This window comes from Rhipicephalus microplus, chromosome 9, assembly GCF_043290135.1.
Source record: "Rhipicephalus microplus isolate Deutch F79 chromosome 9, USDA_Rmic, whole genome shotgun sequence".
NCBI lineage: Eukaryota > Metazoa > Arthropoda > Arachnida > Ixodida > Ixodidae > Rhipicephalus > Rhipicephalus microplus.
Genome location: NC_134708.1, coordinates 93,438,957 through 93,458,826, shown reverse-complemented (window position 1 = coordinate 93,458,826; position 19,870 = coordinate 93,438,957). Strand labels below are relative to the sequence as shown.

General features: G+C 45.8%; 1 protein-coding gene across 1 annotated transcript in view; it reads right to left on the bottom strand.

Moving 5' to 3' along the window:
• Positions 1 to 2,414: 2,414 nt before the first annotated feature.
• LOC142771405 (uncharacterized) overlaps positions 2,415 to 19,870 on the bottom strand; it is a 33,203-nt gene continuing 15,747 nt past the window's right edge. Inside the window, exons 4-5 of the mRNA XM_075872888.1 lie at positions 15,828 to 15,911; positions 2,415 to 2,676 (exon numbers count right to left, since the gene is read on the bottom strand). Of these exons, the coding sequence (XP_075729003.1) occupies positions 2,519 to 2,676; positions 15,828 to 15,911 (242 nt within the window). The 3' untranslated portion in view covers positions 2,415 to 2,518. The remainder of the gene's footprint in view (positions 2,677 to 15,827; positions 15,912 to 19,870) is intronic.

The window sequence follows — 19,870 nt, the reverse complement described above, 5'->3', positions numbered from 1 at the left end:
CGCAACAGCCGACGGCTTACTCTGCGCTGGCCGAAGGAGTGACGAGGGCTGGTGCGGCGTTGCCCACTGACGCGCCGCATCAGCATATGTAGCGTCGTAAAATGGCCACACTCTTCGTCTCGCTTCTTTGAATGCGATGTTTCCTTTATTTTTATTGTGATGATTTGTTTTTCTTTTTTCCAAAACGAACAGGACCGTGAGTATGCGGTATGATTTCCGCCACAGTTCACACAGTGTGATAGTTCTTCGCAGTTGTCAGAATTGTGGCCTGACACTCCACATTGTGCACAAGTTCGGTGACCACAACAGCTTTGTGAGATGTGGCCATACCTCTGGCATTTAAAACAATGACTTGGGCTAGGTAGGTATGGTCTGATCGACGTCTTTGTGAACCCACTTTGAATAGTTTCTGGTAGATTACTGGAGGCGAATGTGAGTATAAGGTGTTATGTTGGTGTTTGCTTGTTGTCTCGTCTGATGAAAATCCTCTGTACATTGGTCACATTCTGACTCTTCCAACCCTTCAGAAATTCCGCTTTGGTCAGACCAAGCAAATCACAGTCAGACACCACTCCACAAATTGCGTTCATTGATTTGTGTGGTGTTACATTGATCGAAGTGTCACCAAAAGTTGAAAGATTCTGTAGCTTCTGAAATTGTTCCTTTTCTTGAACTCCAAGGAGGAGGTGTCCGCTGGTCATTTTGGTAACTTTGTACCCGGCCTCAAGAGTTTCTCCAAGACACCTAGATACTAAAAAGGGGGATACAGTTCTGGCCTGCTTGCCACTTATCTCACCATGTATAACATGAAAATGGGCGAAGTTTTCATATGATCTGTTAAAAAAGCCTAAGTTTTAGGTGCGTACGCGCTTTAAGGCGGTACGATCACTTATAAAGAGAAAAGCTGTATGTATACCAGTTTAATTTTCTTCAGAAGCATTGGCGGCCACCCACCATGGAGCCCAACGAGGGGACGCTACATGTTTGCAGATGCTAAAACCTGCAGACGCCAGGCGTACAACGCAACTATAACCCAATGCGCCTAGACCAAGGTATGCTAATTTCAAAGGGTCAACCCTAGCCACCAGGAAGTTTGGAAGTAAACAGAAGAGGGAAGTAGACAGGACAGACTAAAAGTGACAGATAAAGACGAAGTTCTAGGTAAGAGAGATAGGAAAATGCGACTGCCGATTTCTCTTGGGTGGTAGGTCCAGGGGTGCAGTCTATGTGAAGCCGGGGCCAAAGAGGTGCGTTGGATCGGCCGGGGGGGGGGGGGCTTAAAGGTCCAATCACGCAGCGTCGGCTCAACCACAAGGATCCCTTTTTCTCCGGAACCGGCAAAGCCAAGCATGAGTAGGTGTGGCAGGGAGCCAAAACTCCCCCATTAGCTCGGGTCCGTGGTGTCGCTACACACCAAACGCCTACTTGTGCATGTGCCTCTGCGGGGAAGTCGGCAATTTAACAATGATTGGGAAACAATGCGGGTATGCCTTATACACTGAAATAATACTGCGAGAAGCTTGACATCATGTTTTCCATAATGCGGCAGCGCTTCAATGAGCTGCATGAGCCACGATGATTTTGGTACTTTTTGTAAAAGGCCTAGGATACTCTCTAGGGCAACAAAAACTCCGAATTGAAATTAACTTTTGTTATGCGTGTTTCCGCGTTACGGGTGTTATTTGTGAGTGTCAAGGATTAATGCCAAAGATAGTAAAGCACATTGACACCATGGTTGGAAAATCTAATTTTAGGTTAACGAATTCATGATTCAACTCATCGAAAATGGTTGAGCTACGAGTCTGAGAGACACCGGCTGAGCAATATTTTGGTGAGTTTAAGTACAAGTGAGTCTGGTTGAGAAAAATATTAAAGAGTGTCAGTTCGAGTGCACTCTGTTGAATGAAATTCTTGGTCTCAAGAAGAAACATATATTTCTTGAGTCCACCAGAACACATTAAACGATAACACACAACACCAGTGGTCTCCTCACCAGATCACACCCCACCAGAACATGTCCCACCAGAACACACCACTCTGGGTCGGCGTTCCCACTGGGACACACCAAACTGGACAACCTTTAACACCAGAATATCTCACTAGGACACACTAGAACGGGTCAGAACGTAGCACACCAGGCTGATGTATACACCACAACACAATAGTGTGTTCTGGTGTATCGTCCAGGTCACGTAGAAAACACCAGACCCACAGTGGAAAGATTTCAACTTTGTTTTTGTGTGCCTTTCGTGTGTATATCTTCATGTTCAAGCAGCAAGTCACAAATTTTAACTTTTGTTAGAATGGCTAAATAGTTGAGTAAAACTAAGCTTGTTATATGAATGTGATTGTCATATTTACACTACAATCGGCATAGTATGTTTACCCATAAGCGAAAGGCATCGAACAACGCATGAAGCTGATAGATTTATTGACAGTTCTAAAGTAGGCCAAGCTGAGCATTGTTTATTTATTACCAGCATGAAAATAAAACACTCAGGTGAAAACCTTCATACACCTAATTTCCTTGCCTAAGTAGCCGCTGACATCGCGAAAAATAGACCTTAAAAGAAGGTCGATTTCCAGTGAGGCGTTGAAAGTGAGTTTGACAAGATGGACGGGGACCAGTGCCAACAGCTGAATTTCTCAAACGCAGATCGTAGTACGTAAAGCCCCCTAGAAACAAAAAAAGGCCGATTAAAACATGCCAACCTTTAATTTCTGATGATATATATATATATATTTATCTATCTATATATATATATATATATATATATATATATATATATATATATATATATATATATTGTAGCGAAGCCTCCGAACTATGAAATGGGTCGAACTCTTGACTTGAGTACCTTCTAGTGGGGCTACCCAACAAGGACGCCGCTCGCGCTGAGAGCCCGCGCTTGGCTGTGACTGTCGCCATTGTATATTCTCGCTCGTTGCCGGCTAATAAACGCCATAACAATTTGGTGGAGAGTGCTGCGGTCCCTGTCTATGCCTTTGGAGCTACGATCACGTACCCTGCCATCTACTATGTACCAAGACGCTTCTCAGCAAACGCCTCCTCCAATGCCACCCCCTTGTTCCGGTGTCCCCAGAATCCGCGATCCACCCATCTTCACTGGCGCTGATGGCACTGACGTGAAGGACTGGCTCGCCATTTACGAACGCGTGAGCGTCCCCAACAAATGGGACGAGAACGACAAGCTGACCAACTTGGTGTTTTACCTTGCCGGTGTCGCCAGTTTGTGGTACAACAACCACGCGTCTGATTTTGCCACCTCGTCCGATTTCAAGACCGCAATCGTCAACGTCTTCGGCCTCCCTGCTGTTCGCAAGCTGCAAGCCGAGCAGGGCTTGCGTGAACGTGCTCAGGAGGCTGGTGAGTCATTCACCAGCTATATTGAAGATGTACTCGACCTATGTAACAAATCCAATCACACCATGTCCGAGTCTGACAAGATCCGAAACATCATGAAAGGCATCGACGATGATGCCTTCACGATGCTGCTCGCCAAAAACCCCGGCACGGTGGCTGAGGTCATCACACTGTGCCAGAGCTACGAGGAGCTCCGCCGGCAGCGTTCAATGACCTAACGCTCCCCACGACGAGCTGCAACGCTTGCTGGCTTGGAGGCCAGTTGTGACCAAGTGGCGTTGATGGCAGAACTGAAGTCCTTTATCCGTGAGGAAATCGCGCGTCAGTTCTCCCTCCTGCCCTTTTCCCACCAACCTGCGGTTCAACAATCGGCTACTACCCTTCTCCCTCCCATCCGCCGAGCGATTGAACAGGAAATAGCGGAGGTAATGCCTGCTTACCACCCCCAACAGCCTCCGGCTCCTGCGTCCCTGAGTTACGCGCAAGTGGTCTCCAGGCCACCCCAAGTCGTTCAAGCACCCGCCCCTCTGACCTACGCTGAAGCTGCTGCACGACCTCCGTCCGTTGCAGCGGGTATGCCCGCTACGTATGTTGACGTAACCCCTCAACCTCAGCTTCAGTCCACCATGCAGCCACCGTTCCGTCCATCAGCCCTTGCGACATGGGTGAGACCTACCCCGGTGAACAGATGGCGCACACCCGACAACCGGCCCATCTGCTTTGCCTGTGGTTACGCCGGTCACGTGGCCCGTTATTGCCATCGCGTACAGCCGGCTCCAATTTCTTCACCTGTTGCTGGCCAACTCAGCCGTCCTTATCGCGAAGAACCGCCGTCTATGCCACCTCGATCTCGCCCAGGTCCATCTCGAAGATCACCGTCTCCACGACGCCGTTCCCTGTCTCCCATGCGGCCAAGTGCGGCAGCTCATGAGCGGGAAAACTAGTCGTCGCAGTCCCTGAGGCAAGGACTGCGACGCTATCGCAATGTGAAAGCCCTCAGAGCAGCCCCTCGAATGTCATTGACGTGCTTGTGGACGGTGTTTGTGCATCGGCTCTTATTGACATTGGAGCTGCCGTGTCAGTTATGGACAAAAAACTCTGCCGCTTACTTCGAAAAGTGACGACGCCACTTTCTGGGTTATCCCTCCGTACTGCAAGTTTGCACCGGATTCATCCTACAGCAGGGTGCACAGCTCGCGTTGTCATCCAGGACGTTCTGTATGTCGCCCAGTTCATAATCATTCAGGCATGCTCTCATGACGTCATCCTGGGATGGGACTTTCTCTCCCGCCATGACGCCGTCATCCATTGTGCCGCCGCCGAAATTGAGCTCTCACCCTTCTCGCATTTTACGCCAGAAGACAGTCCCCCGACACTGAGCAAGATTCTAACGAAAGACGATACAACAGTGCCTCCAAACTCGACGACGGCTGTGTCTGTCTACTGCGCTGGTCTCTCCGACACCATTGGACTTGTTTCGCCATCTGACCGCGCTTGCAGCAGGAAAGGATTGCTAGTACCTTTCGCGACCGTGCAGGTCAACCAGGGCAACACTGCTATTTTTGTAACCAACCCGTTCCCGTACGCTGTTACCTTGCTTCGAGGGGAATGTCTCGGCAGAGTGGAACCAGTCGACGACGCACAAGTCCTGGACGTACCCGATGACACGCGCGCTCCCAGGTCGTGTACCATCAATGCTGTTTCCACTTCTGGTTCGTCGTCTGCTGATGTATTTGGCTCCTCCATCGCTGACAACCTTACGGCCGTACAGCGTTCCCAACTTCTGGACCTGTTACAAGAATATCGTTCTTCTTTCGATGTCGGGCGAAGTTCTCTCGGTCGCACGTCCGTTGTTACGCATCGCATCGACACTGGTGCCCATCCACCTTTGCGGCAACGCCCATATCGCGTGTCGCCTGCTGAACGTCGAGTAATTAATGATCAGGTTGACGATATGCTCCGACGCGACGTTATTCGGCCCTCCGACAGTCCATGGGCGTCTCCTGTTGTTCTTGTTGCGAAGAAAGACGGTTCTGTGCGGTTCTGTGTGGACTACAGACGGCTCAATAAGATCACTCGCAAGGATGTTTATCCACTGCCACGCATCGATGACGCGATTGACAGCCTTCATGGAGCCGATTTTTTTTCTTCTCTCGATCTGCGCTCGGGGTACTGGCAAGTACCCATGGCTGATGACGCTCGACCAAAGACCGCCTTCGTCACGCCAGACGGCTTGTACGAGTTTAACGTCATGCCGTTTGGTCTATGTAATGCACCTGCGACCTTTGAGCGCATGATGGACACCGTTCTGCGCAACTTGAAATGGTACACGTGCTTGTGTTACCTCGACGATGTCATTGTCTTTGCTCCGGATTTCTCCACGCATCTCCAACGTCTGAAAGAAGTTTTCGCACGTGTGAGCAATGCCGGCTTACAACTAAATCTGAAAAAGTGCCGCTTTGCAGCACGGCAACTCACCATACTGGAGTACGTCGTGTCGAAAGACGGCATTCTTCCTGATCCTGCCAAGCTTCAGGCGGTGGCCGAAATCCCCAAACCTGCATCTGTCAAAGAACTGCGTAGTTTCGTGGGCCTGTGCTCATACTTCCGACGCTTCATACGAAATTTCGCCACGATCATATCACCGCTGACGAAGCTCCTTGGAAGCAACGGGCCCTTCAATTCGTGGTCATCCGAGTGCGATGACGCGTTCGCGAAGCTCCGCCATTTGTTGACGTCGCCTCCCATTCTACGCCACTACGACCCTACAGCCCCAACGGAGGTGCACACGGACGCCAGCGGAGTAGGCCTCGGCGCTGTCCTGGCACAGCGAAAACCCGGATTCCCTGAATATGTCGTAGCATATGCAAGCCGTACGCTCACGAGAGCCGAGAAAAACTACACCGTCACGGAGAAAGAGTGCCTGGCGATCGTCTGGGCTCTTACAAAGTTTCGACCTTATTTGTATTGTCGCCCATTCGATGTCGTCACCGACCATCATGCACTATGCTGGCTTTCATCATTGAAGGATCCCTCAGGCCGTCTCGCCCGTTGGGCTCTTCGCTTACAAGACTACGATATCCGCGTGCTGTACCGCAACAGACGCCAGAATGCTGACGCCGACGCCCTCTCGCGCTCCCCTCTGCCTGAAGGTGATGTGCTCTGTTCAGTATCCTCGGCTGCTGTTTCTGCCATTGATGTTGACATCATCGCTACCGAACAGCGAAAGGATAATTGGATCGGCCCGCTCATCGACATGCTCTCTGATCCATCCGCAACGCCATCCACGCGTGCATTTCGTCGTCAAGCTCGCCATTTCGCCATTCGTGACGGCCTCCTACACCGACGCAATTACGACGCCGACGGCCGGCAGTGGTTACTCGTGATACCCCGCCGTCTGCGGTCAGAGATATGTGAATCCTACCATTCTGATCCGCAATGCGCGCACTCTGGGGTATTCAAAACCTACCATCGCATTCGACAACGCTACTTCTGGCGCGGGATGTACCGCTATGTGCAGCAGTTCGTTCGCTCTTGCCTCACTTGCCAACGCCGTAAACCGTCAGCCCACATGTCGCACGCCAGTCTACAACCGTTACCTTGCCCTGACCGTCCCTTTGGGCGCGTAGGTATCGATTTGTATGGACCACTTCCTCTGACGTCGGCTGGTAACCGCTGGGCCATCGTTGCCATTGACCATTTAACGCGATACGCCGAAACCGCCGCTCTCCCTGCGGCTGCTGCGCGCGATGTTGCGTCCTTCCTGCTGCATCGATTTATACTGCGCCACGGACCACCCCAAGAGCTTCTCAGCGATCGAGGCCGTGTCTTCTTGTCGGAAGTCGTCGAAGCCATTCTGACGGAGTGCCATTCTGTCCACCGCAAAACTGCTGCTTACCACCCACAGACGAATGGCCTCACCGAACGCTTTAACCGCACCCTCGGCGACATGCTTTCTATGTACGTCGCTGCCAACCACACTAATTGGGATAATATACTGCCCTTCGTCATCTACGCCTACAACACCGCCCCTCAGAGCACGACTGGTTTTTCACCTTTCTACTTGCTGTACGGAAGGCACCCGTCGCACACCATGGACACGATACTCCCGTACAAGCCGGATCCATCTGAGTGTACACCTATTTCCGAGACAGCCAGGCTTGCTGAAGAGTGTCGCGAGCTTGCCAAGACTTTTACGACGCAAGAGCAAGAGCGGCAGAAGAGTATCCGTGATGGCTCCACCACTTCTGAGCCCACGTTCCTTCCTGGTGCGCTTGTATGGCTCTCGATCCCGACCTCTGCCGCTGGCCTCTCTTCCAAACTACGTCCAAAATACGAAGGCCCCTACCGTGTCATCGAGCGCACCTCACCCGTCAACTATCTGATCGAACCCGTTGAACAATCTTCGGACATGCGCCGCCGTGGGCGAGACATCGTCAACGTGGAGCGCCTGAAGCCTTATTATGACCCGCTCGTAATAACAAGCTGTTAGGTCTCCAGGCGGCTCCCTCTTTGACCTGGGGGTAATTGTAGCGAAGCCTCCGAACTATGAAATGGGTCGAACTCTTGAGTACCTTCTAGTGGGGCTACCCAACAAGGACGCCGCTCGCGCTGAGAGCCCGTGCTTGGCTGTGACTGTCGCCATTGTATATTCTCGCTCGTTGCCGGCTAATAAACGCCTGAACAATATATATATATATATATATATATATATATATATATATATATATATATATATATATATATATATATATATATATATATATATATATATATAGCGAACGCTTCTTTCGAAGGTCGCAGGTTCGGTTCCTGCTCACGGCAAGTTATGTGTTACTCACATTTCTTTCGTCATAAATACATTTCAATTGGTCTAATTACTTCCTCTATACATTCCTTGGCATTATTGTCTGTTAGATCTCATTACTACTGTGGCAAAATGCGTAAAAAAGTCCTTAATATACAATTCTCTCCCTTATATATATATATATATATATATATATATATATATATATATATATATATATTATATATAACTGCCAAAGCTATGGTGAGTTGCAAAATCAACGTATTTCAACGCGATGTGCTACCTTCAAAACGAACAAGAAGCCACGTATTGGGCATAAAACTGATGTTGTAGCAGCGTTTGCTTCGACGTTTTGGCGCCGTGGGACTAGTCTTCTGACGAATAGGGCTAGAACGGGGCTGACGGGGGGAGCAAATAGGGCTAGAACATTCGTTGTGTCAAATACCTTCCTTGCTAGAGTAACAGAGCCAGCGTGATACTGCCTAAAGCTCATTTGTTATATATATATATATATATATATATTCGCTTCAGTCTCTTAAATTCTAATATGTATGAAACCACCAGGGTCAGACATGTCATGAAGGGCATCGAGGACGATGCATTCCACATTGACGGTCGTGAAAAACCTGAAAACAGTTGCAGACGATATATGGCACTTCTAAAGCTATAAAGAGATGCGAAAATAGGGTATTTAAACGTGGTGTGCTACTTTCACAACGACCAGCATGTCAGCATTGATCTTTGGTACCCTTTCGCCGGAACCGACGGTATTGACGACACAAATTTAACAATTTATGAAAAAGAAAGTGGCTCACCAGGGGATCCTGGTGCCCTTCTTCCCAAACAATACTCATGAGCTCATCTCATCGCTGCACCCAGCCATGGAAGAGCCAATCTCTGAGGCACTTTTAATCATGTACCAGAGACCACCTGTGTCCGCTCTCCTGACCTAGGCTAACGTCGCGCGAAAGCAGGCACGTGTGCCGCCAAACGTCGTACTCTCCTTACCAATTCAACACCTTCTACGGAACTCACGCGCCTGCAGGCACCCACGTTATACTTTACCCCCGTTCTTCCACGCTTTCCAGAAACCCTTGGCACACATCAGATCCCCAACCTTTCTGTTACTACGATCGTATACGTGGGCATGTTCAGCAGTACTGTCGCCTTCGCGTCTCTCGTCCAGGTACAGTTGATGAAACCTTCAGCTAAGCCCACACAGAACCACCACAAAAGATGCCTCCTCATGCTACTTCGAAAACCCCTTTCTGGAGCTACTGCGCCTTCAACCCTTAACGATCACCATCATAACGCCGACATTCACCTTCGCCAATGCTTCACTGTGCACCACCTGCCTAAACATAAAACTGAGCATCGCAACTGAGGAGGAAAGCACTTCGCCATTGTCGAACTTTACAAGTCCTTGGTCTCAACCAACTAATAAAATAGTTGGGATCACTGAAGGTGTGGACGTTCATGCATTGGTCGATACTGGTATTGCTGTGTCTGTTAAGTGAAGCACTGCGTCGCAAGCTGAAAATGTTGTGATTACACCTTCTGGTGTCTCTCTGGGTACGGCAACTCCGTATGCTGTAGTCTTTTATGGCGTGCAGAGCTCGGCTACTCATTAAGAACATTCTATACGTGGTTCAATTCATCGTGTTATAAACTGCTCGCACGATGTTCTATTGGGCTGAGACTTTCTTTCTACACATCATGCCATTGTTCATCGTGACAGTCCGGAACTACATTATCATCAACCGCCGTGGACTAATCTAACAAGCCTTCTTTATTCGCGGCGTCCCTGTCGTAGAAACGGATGTCTCACCTATATTCTAATCCTGTGTGAATCACCTGAGACCAGGCGCCCTTCTGAAAAGCCATGTTGACACTGTTAAAAGAATTCGCTTATTGAGAGAACATACTTCTACGGTTTGCTCTTTTTGCAATCGAAAACTTTCACTCACTCATATACACCAAGAATCATCTTTCATTACCACCACAATTTTCTGTGGAGAATTTCTCAGCTACCTTGAGAACATCGATTTTGTTTGCGCCAATCAGCATCTGGATCCCGCAATAATACTTCAAAGTGCCAGTGTTACTCCTACTCCCACGTTAACCAGATCTTCACTAGACGCCTCTTTTATTCATTGACTCGTACCTTCCGGCTGCCCACCGGACCCCATTTTTCGCGCTTCTCGATCGCTTTCTGGTGTGTTTCGACTTCAAACAAACCTACTGCGACTAAGCATCTCAACCTTTCATTGTATTTAAAGGCACCCACGTACCAGTGCGTAAGCGTTTATCACCTATCTCTCACGCTGAACGCCACGTTATCGATAATAAGGTGACTGATATGCTCAGTCGTGGAGTCATAGACACGTCCGACAGCCCTAAGGCTTCCCCTGTGATACTCCTCCAAAAAAATGGCAGCATCTATCTTAAATGCATCTCGCACGTCATCTAGACTCCATTATCCTATTTCACTAATCATAGGTTTAAAACAGGCATCTTTCATATTTAAAAGAAAAGTTTTCTTGTCTTTAAAAAGGCAATAAAATGTCCATAGGTAATTACCGTCTTATTGTCATTCTTTCATCAAGCAGCAAAATCACCGAGAAACGTATTGAACAACAATTATTTATATATATAAGAAACTCACTCCACAATTTTGTGTTCATGCTGGCTATTCAGGGGATTTCGCAGTACTCTTATTTGCCAATCATATTAAAGACGGCTTGATTTTGGTTGTTCTTTCATTGCTCTATTTATTGGCCTGCCCAAAAGATCTGATTCTATTAGCTGAGCTTAACACATTAGTTGTCATGGGTATTGCACAAGAGGTTATTAACAACTACTTATCTAATAGGCAAAGAGCTGTTTCTGTAACTAACATGGTCTTAACATATAAATCTATAGACGAAAGTGTCCTCAAACTTTTGCTGGACCAGATTTTATTCCTAATCTATTTTATTGTCCTAATCTCGGCTTTACCCAGCAGTGATCTTTTCTTGTATGCAGATGATACAACTATTCTTACAAAATACAAGTTCAACGATGCGCTAACTAATAGATTGTCTTCTGAATTCTACAACATTGAGAACAGGTGCACAGGTATCGATTTAACAGTGATACAAATAAAACACAGCTCTGTGTCTTCCATTCCAGTCATAACGCTCCTTCACCTACCTCCGCTACTACTATCGACGCCCACAGACATCTTTGTACCATCAAGGGCACGTTCTTGAAAGAAGTCCTATATTCTCGTCTAAATTATTATCATCACATTAAACTTATACGACAGAGCACAGTTCGTGGTATCAGAGCAGTATTTAGGCATGACCATTCTTTAAATCGCATACATTGCATACGCTATACTACGCCTTTCTCTACAGGTGTACTATGTAATACATCACTTGATGGGCGAACACATATTATTCTCGTGTCCTTCCAATTTATCATCTCCAAACCTAAGTCATTCACAACGTAAATTCAATACTCTTTCACCAACGAGTCCTCACTTTTTAAACCACATAGTGTACTAAGAGTGTGTCAGTTATTTTAATATAAGTTGGGGATTTCGCATTTAGTTGCCGTAACGGCTTCGTAACAGCCAATGCCTTGAACAAATTTTCATATGTACACGCTAGTTCAACCACGTCAGCCTTTGCGATATTCTTTTACTACCGCATTCACGCAATATTAACTGCAAACAGATCATCACATTCACCGCCGTAAATTTTTGACATTCAATACCAGTATGCACTACACATTACACATTCAACATTTTTAAAAATGAACTTGTTTACCTTACTTCGCAATCATAACTAATTCGCATTTCTATTTGAGTGTTATCTTTTTTTGAGCTATATATGTAAAAGCTTTTTTTACATTCATTACTCATGTAGATTTTAGTTGTCTGCTGTCTCTTTAGATGAAGTGTCTCTTGTTCAAGATTCTACTGCAATTTTAGTTTAGTCATGTATAACTACTGAAACATGTGTGATTACCATATCTATGAAATATGTATTGCATGTTTACCACTTCTTTGTTCCTGTCATAATTATAACCGCTTTTAGTTGCAATTCAGTTGTACTCGTCAACATGTGTATTTCTCACAGGAGGTCCCCTTTCAGCCTTGTGCTCTGGACCTCCTTCTGTATATACTAGCCCCAACGCGTTAAGTATTTTATTCACTCCCTAGAATGAACGTCACTATCGACTGTTTACAAAGAACAGTTTTTTACTCGCTGTAAATTCGGTCGGAGTACGGGCAGTTACCCATGAATGAGGCTGACCAACCCCAGACAGCGTTTATAACTACGGACCGCTTCTACGAGCTCAGCGTCACGCCGTTCAGGCTTCGCAACGCCCCTGCCACTTTCGAGCGTCTGATAGACAACATTCTTTGAGGCCTCGAAGGGCGTGCCTTTGATATCGGCATGACGTTGTCTTGTTTTTGAAAGAATTCGACATCCATCTTTCGTGCTTCGTAAGTGTCCGGAAATTTCTCAGGCAAGCAGTGCTGTAACTCAAAGTAAGAAAATGTCCATTTGCCACCCGGAAGCTCACTATCTTAGACCATGTTGTCAGTAAGGGTGGCCTTCTACCTGATACTATGAAACCATGCCGTAGACGAGACTCCTAAGCCATTTACTTTAACGAAATTGCCGAGCATCATAGTCCTATGTTCAAATAATTTCATTAGAGTCAGCTTATACTACCATTGGTTCATACGTAATTTCGCTAACATAATCACTCCATTATTATTGCAACTTTCTTACAGCCAAGACATTTTAGCCTGATCTTGTGCTTGCGACGACACATCCGCAAAACTACACCACCTGTTGACATCGACCCAGATACTCCGTCACTTCAATTCAGATGACCTAACTGAAATTCGCACCAACGCTAGTGGAGTCGGCCTTGGGGCTTTTACGCTCAACGCAAGCCTGGATTCTACCATTACGTCGTTTTTCATCCCAGTCGCACTCGTTCTAGAGCTGAAGAGATCTATCGCGACAAAAAAAGGAATGTCTGCACCCTTCCGGCAATCACAAAATTTTGATGCTACGTATATGGCCAGCCATTTGATGTCGTTACTGAATACCACGTCCTCTGCTGGTTATCGTCACTAAAACACCAAAGCGATGAACTCGCTCGTTGGAAATCACGGCTCCAAGATTATAATATCCGTGTCGTCAGCAGGTCAAGCAGCAGCCATCAAGATGGTGACGCTATTTCCTGCTCTGCACAGTGTCAAGATTATAGAACTGCGTCTGTTACCAGCTACGATGATGTGGCGCTCTCGTATACTGACTTGCTTTCCGAGCAGCGCCAAGACACTTGGATAAGCTTTCCAATGAAGGTCCTTTCTCAGCTGCCCGAAAGTACCATCACTCATTCGCAGCGACGCACAGCTCGACATTACGCAATCTGCGATGGACTCTTGTACTAACGCAGCTACGCTTCTGGCTGCCACAAGTTGTTGCTTGTAATTTCCCGTCACTTGCGTGTCGATATCCATCACTCCTTTCTCGTGGATCCCGAATACAGCCAGGCCGGTGTGATAAAATTGTATGTGTGGCTCGTGTGGCAGTGCTACAGGCGCGCATTGTACCACTGTCCAACAGTATCACGTTGGTGTTCCAGTGTCAAAGCCGGACAGCCCATTGCACATTGTCATTCGACAACTGCTACTTTTTGCCTGCCCCTTGAGTCCTTTATACCACAGCTGAATCAACTTGTACGGTTTTTTTCTCTGCAAGGCTGACGAGAACCGCTTGCGGATTGCCGCAAATGATCACTTCCCACGCAAGGCCGTAGTTTCAACGCTGTCAGATGCCACACTACGTGAAGTCGGTTCACTTATGTTTCACAACAAGCCCGTATGTTGACTTTTCTGTCTTACAATTTGCGCCATTGTTCTTTCATCGCGGCAAATTTTTTCAATGAAACAAAACACCACGCTGCTTTGTTTTACAATTGACTATCTCTGAATATGGGAATTTTTTTATCGCCATACATGCTCCTGAGACACTACGGTATCTAATTGCCTGACATGCAGCAATATATGGCGTAGAACAGGTGAGATGCCTTTTCTAGCAGTATGGCGACATGGGCAATTACAAGTGCTTACTCTGCCGACAATCTAATGAGTCAGCCTAACGAGTTGAAGGACTCGAAAACTTTGATTCTTGTTTCTGCAGTAGAGTTGCTAAAGATTACTGCTGTAAATCTTCTCATCGGATGATTTGTGGTAGTGTCCATCAGTAAACATTTCAATTTCTTAATTTTTTATGCATACTGCCGGCTCAATCAGCCCTTGCAGGAGTGGTTACACAGAAAAGAAAAATAAAGCTGTTCAAAAAGGAATTAAAAAGAAGTCAATATCATATGAAAAAAACTAATGATTTTACAGTAATGCAATTCGTCGCAATATCTGGTAACATGTTTTTTGAGCAATTTTCGAAGGCAACAGTGAATATTTGTGAATAATAGTGCGGCTTGAAGTTGGTAAGTTTGCCTTACTGTGGTGTATATTGTGTATTGTGTATATTTCTGAGCGGTATTTTGTGTTCAAGACACTTGAAAGCGGAAGCAAGCTTTAGCTTTTCTTGCAGCCCCACACCACCTTTGAGTGCATAGCTCACTAACAGCGCTGACCGCATTTCATATTTTATCATCACTGGTTCACGTCATTTACATGACCAGGCCAAGCTTGACGATGAAAATGTTTATATCCTGATCCGTGTTAAAACATGCCGGTGCATGAAAGAAAGAAAACAAAGCAAGAGGTACGACTGCTTTGTACTGTCGCAAAGAATGAGGACAAGTCTGCAAATAACGAAAGAGAAAAAATTGAGAATATGTATGACGGAATTAAACCAGAAAAAGAGATAGCAGCACTGAAACGCAAAAAAGTGTAAACATTGAAAGAGTAGCTATCAAAAAACGTGTTGCTGATCCCCGATATTTTCTTATAATGTTCTTCGTTTCATGAAGGCGTGCCGTCGCAGTGAACTAAAAAAAAACTACGCTAGCTATACTCTGAATACTGACCTGTGCTGATATGAATCTGAACGGCAACTTTATTACTTCTAAGGCATAATGCGTGTACAGATGATCCCTGGGGCTTAGTTGAGAACATTTAGTTGCAACCTTATTAAACTCGGCGTGGAATACAATGAAACGTTTGTTATTACCTAGGTAAGAAAGCCGCAAAAGATGTGTCTTTTCTAATCGTACGCATCTGTTTCATGCTACTGTGCGCAAACGCCTATTAAAAACAATAATTTGTCCCTCTTGTCTAAAGTGCCTCTTTTATTTTAAATTGATGTCATTATTTCGGAATTTGTTAATGTGTTGAAGTTGTAGAAAACCAGAAAAATAGACAAACAAGTTTTGCATGAGAAAACAGCACTGTGAAGCAGGCGAAAATTGATTGCGAAATTGAGGCGAAAATTGATCACTCAATCTAGCCCAAATGATTGGATGAAGCGCATCTGCAAATTTTTTTTTGTGTGGGGCAGAGATGATCATAGGTGGAGGTTGTATGTGTTTCGAACTTAAACAACCACAGTCATTACTGAAACGCGTTCTGCAGCGTAAGAATGGCTTGAAAGCACGTACAATATTCCAGTGACTCCACCTTGAAAATGGCACAGGAATGGTCAGATGCCATGAAAAGTAAAGTTTCAGTTGTTCTGAAGATGTCTGAAAAAAGGGACAATTAGCAATTGCAGTCATCGCAGTAAAAATTGCAGTGATAGCTTGCATGTGCAGAAAAGCTAACTATTGCTGAATATATAATCTTACTTCTCAATGTTAGCATATAGGTAGGCGTGTGTTTCAAACATCGCTACCACTCCCGGTGCTGCGTAAGCATACTGCACAGGCTGCCACTGGACAGCTGCACGCGAATAAATACAGTCAGTAGGTCTCGCATTTCTCCTTCATTAAGGGTAGTACCAGCTCCAAAATGTTTGAAATAGGCACATACAAAGTAGATTACGTCGTCCAGGTGATCCCGACGTCCATTCAGCTTGCACCCACCACCAAGACGCATTGTTACAGCGTGTACACACGTGCAAACCCGCAGAGGGGTAGCACACAAATCCAAAAATATTTTCTTGCTTAAACAAAGTTTATTTGATAAAAATTTCTGAGTAAGTCACCAATAAAAGTCACTAGTTAATGAACTATTGAGCATAACTTTGTAGGACAGCCTCAGTTTTGAATTAACAGCTGATCTTTTGTGAAAATGAGCATTTTTTCCGCAATTTGTCGCCACTCGTAAACGTTTCTTGCACTGTGGATGACTGAAAATATTTTTGGTCTTTAGAAAAACATTGTGACACTATGCTAATGTGAACCATAAACTTTTGCCTAATCTTGGCTTTCTATGAAAGTATTTCCAATACGGACCATGTTCTCCATACTTTTGGCGACATAAGAACCCTCAAAAAAATAAAAGGTCGTAAAACTTACTCGAAGTCAAATGCCCACAATTCTTCTAAAGATAAAAAATTGTCTCTACCTAATTTAGGAAGAACAAGTTTCGTACAAAGTGTTTTAGGAGGTATGGTTTCGGGCTTTCCGAAAAAAATACTCGAGGATTGCGGTACAGAATAAGTATTTTTCACATTTTTATTATATTGGCTAGTGCTCGATAAGCCGAAGCTAAAATGTGTTGCCTGTAGTTTACTGTAGAATGGTCATAACTAACGTCCAAATGTAGTGGCTCGTAGCGGGTAAAGCATTTTCTATTGTGACATAACTGTCAACTATTTTCTTATACTTACGACAATGGTGTCTCGCATCGGCTTTTACAGTCTACCGCTTATACGTGATCGCTTGAAGTGAGCTGAAATTGTTTACTTGTTAGTGTTAATCGATCTTTTTGTAATGTTCGTTGGCCATCGGCTGATGGCGACTAATATACGCCATGGTCGCGTATCGCATGAAAGCACTCTGATAACTTTGTATGAGAGATTGAAGTTGGTTTTTATGACACTTGTCCTTGTGCTAAATGGCTTTGTGTTAAATGGCATTCACGGGAAAAACCGGCCCTTAACCAATTCCTGGTGCGCGGTAAAGAAACAAGTGCGTTGACCGACTTCTACATTGATAACACTGTCAATCTTGGTTACAAATGCGTGCTTCTTAGACGTTTCAAAGTCGGTTAGCAATCACAAACCTAACTGTCTGCGCACAAGGCCTTCTCAAAACGAGGAAAATATGACTTGAAAGGACGTAAATGTCCATGGCGCCGTATCCGCAAAAGAGAAGTTACCAATAACATCGTAGAACGCCTGTCTCATAACAAACAATGAGGCCATGAGTAGTGGATGCGAAATTGATGGTTCTAGTACGTAGTGTCACATCTCATAGATAATATCACTGTATTATAATAACATCGTCCTGGTGCTATTGAGATCTTGATTACTTTGGACGAACATATTGTGCGCGTTGATAGGGATCAGCACTTAATTTTCCCAGGTATCACCATCGCCTGCTCATCTGTGCGCTTTTTACGTGGTGCCAGTCCTACCAGTTACAACAAATGAGAATCACTACTGTGGCCAGGGTGTTCCTCTGTTGGTACAAACGTGTGACAAACGACGTGCTGAGCGCTAACGCAACGTTAGCGCTCAGCACGTCGTTTGTCACTTCCTATTATCCTAGTTTAGAAAAAAAAGGAATCAGTGTGGTTTTGCGCTGTTTACAGGACACTAACCAAAATTATCCGCAAGGATGTATGCACTATGTCTGGACTTGTCATGGCCCTTCACGCCTTTCAGGGTGTCGAATACTTTTCAAGCCAGTCTTGACTTATAATCGGGCTACTGTTAGACCTCGATGCATGAGCCTGAAAGCGAGAAGACCACATTTTGTATTCCTGGTGGCCTCTTTAAATTGAATGTGATGCCTTTAGGCATCTGCAAAAGCCCGGCTTCACTTGAGCGACTGATTGATATGGTACCGCGCGGCTTGATAAGGAAGACCTGTCTTCATTGATTGTTGCGTGGACGACATCGTTATATTTTTGTCCGGCGTGTCGCAACGCCTGGAACGTTTAGATGAGGTGCTTACATTTCTAGCCAATGCCAGTCTCCCACCTAATACCAAGAAGCGTAGGTTGGCGAGCCGGCATCAGAGTGTAGGGTCGTGTCGTCAGCAAGTTTGGCATTTAACCCGATCCTGACAAGGTTGCCGCTCTGTGGCACTTTTCTAAACGCACCCCACTTGATGACCTTCGCAGCTTTTTCGGCTTTGCATCACAATCTCGGTGGTGTGTGCGTGATTTCGCCTCTAACGGAGCACTTATTCACTAACTTCTGACCGAGAGGGCATTGTTTGCATAAATAAATGACTGTCAAGCTGTATCCAAACCCTAAATTGTTTCTTCTCGTCAGGGCCACTTCACCATTTCTAATGCACAGCCTCTACTACCTTACACACTGAAGAAAGTGGGCATGTAATTGGAGCTCTCCTTCAGTGGGGTGAACATGCTTTCCAAGAGCAAGTGGTGGCTTACGCGAACCATAATTTCTTTTTTGGCCAAATGGAATTGCAGCAGAACTGAAGAATAATGCCTGGGCATCCTTTGGTCTGTTCGAAAGTTTTGCCCTTCTTTTAAAGCAACCATTTTATATTAGTTACGCACCATCATGTGCTCAGTTGGATGTTTTCTCAAGAGAACCTGCGTAGGAACCTTGGGGTTCGGTGGTCAGACTGCAGGAGTATGACCACAGTTTAACATACCAGTCAGGTAAGAGGAATCAAATGCAGACTACTTGTCACGCTGTTCGCTGTCGCAAAAAAACCTTGACAGACCTACCTGCTGTGCGGCACCTTTCAACGAATCGAACACGCAGACGACCAGACTTAGACATATCAAGTTCACTGCGCCAAGTACATTTATTCGGTCGACAGACTCCACTTCACTCCAACATGAAGACGCACACCGCCATACAATCATTGATCGGCCAACTGGCTTGCCCCAAGCTTCAAACAGCCGCTTAAGACGACAACTCACACGTTCTAAGCTTCACGAAGAAGCGCTAGTTTGGTCAATTTAGCGTACTCTCGATGGCCGATATGACCTGGTCATACATCGGTCTCTGAGACTCAAGATTTAGAAGCCTTTTATGACAACTCGGTGGCTGACCACATCAGTTTTCTAGAGCCTACGATCACATTAGGACTCACAGCTTCTCGCCTGGTCCTTTCTTTAGTGTTAATAAGTACATAGATTTCTGTTTGTCGTGCAAGCACACAAAACATTCCATATTTCTTCCTACCGGCCCTCTATGACATATATCAAACCCGTATACTTCGCTAAAGTTGGTGACCATAGTCTTATACGAACTTCTCACTTACAATCATCTGTTACTGCTGGATAGTTACTGCTGTGGACCATCTTACTCCCGGCACCGAGGCGGAAGCTCTGCTTTGGGACAATGCCTCTGAAGTCACCGACTTTGTCCTTCCTACCACTTTCTTGCACCACCGCACGACTCGTGTTCTCCTTAGTGACCGCGGAGAATATTTATTTCGTACCCTCGAAGAAGCCTTACAGGCCTCTGACACCATCCAGAATACCACCTTGGGATATCTTCCGTAGATACGTTGTCTCACCAAGCGTTTTCCTCGAACTTTTTCAGATAACT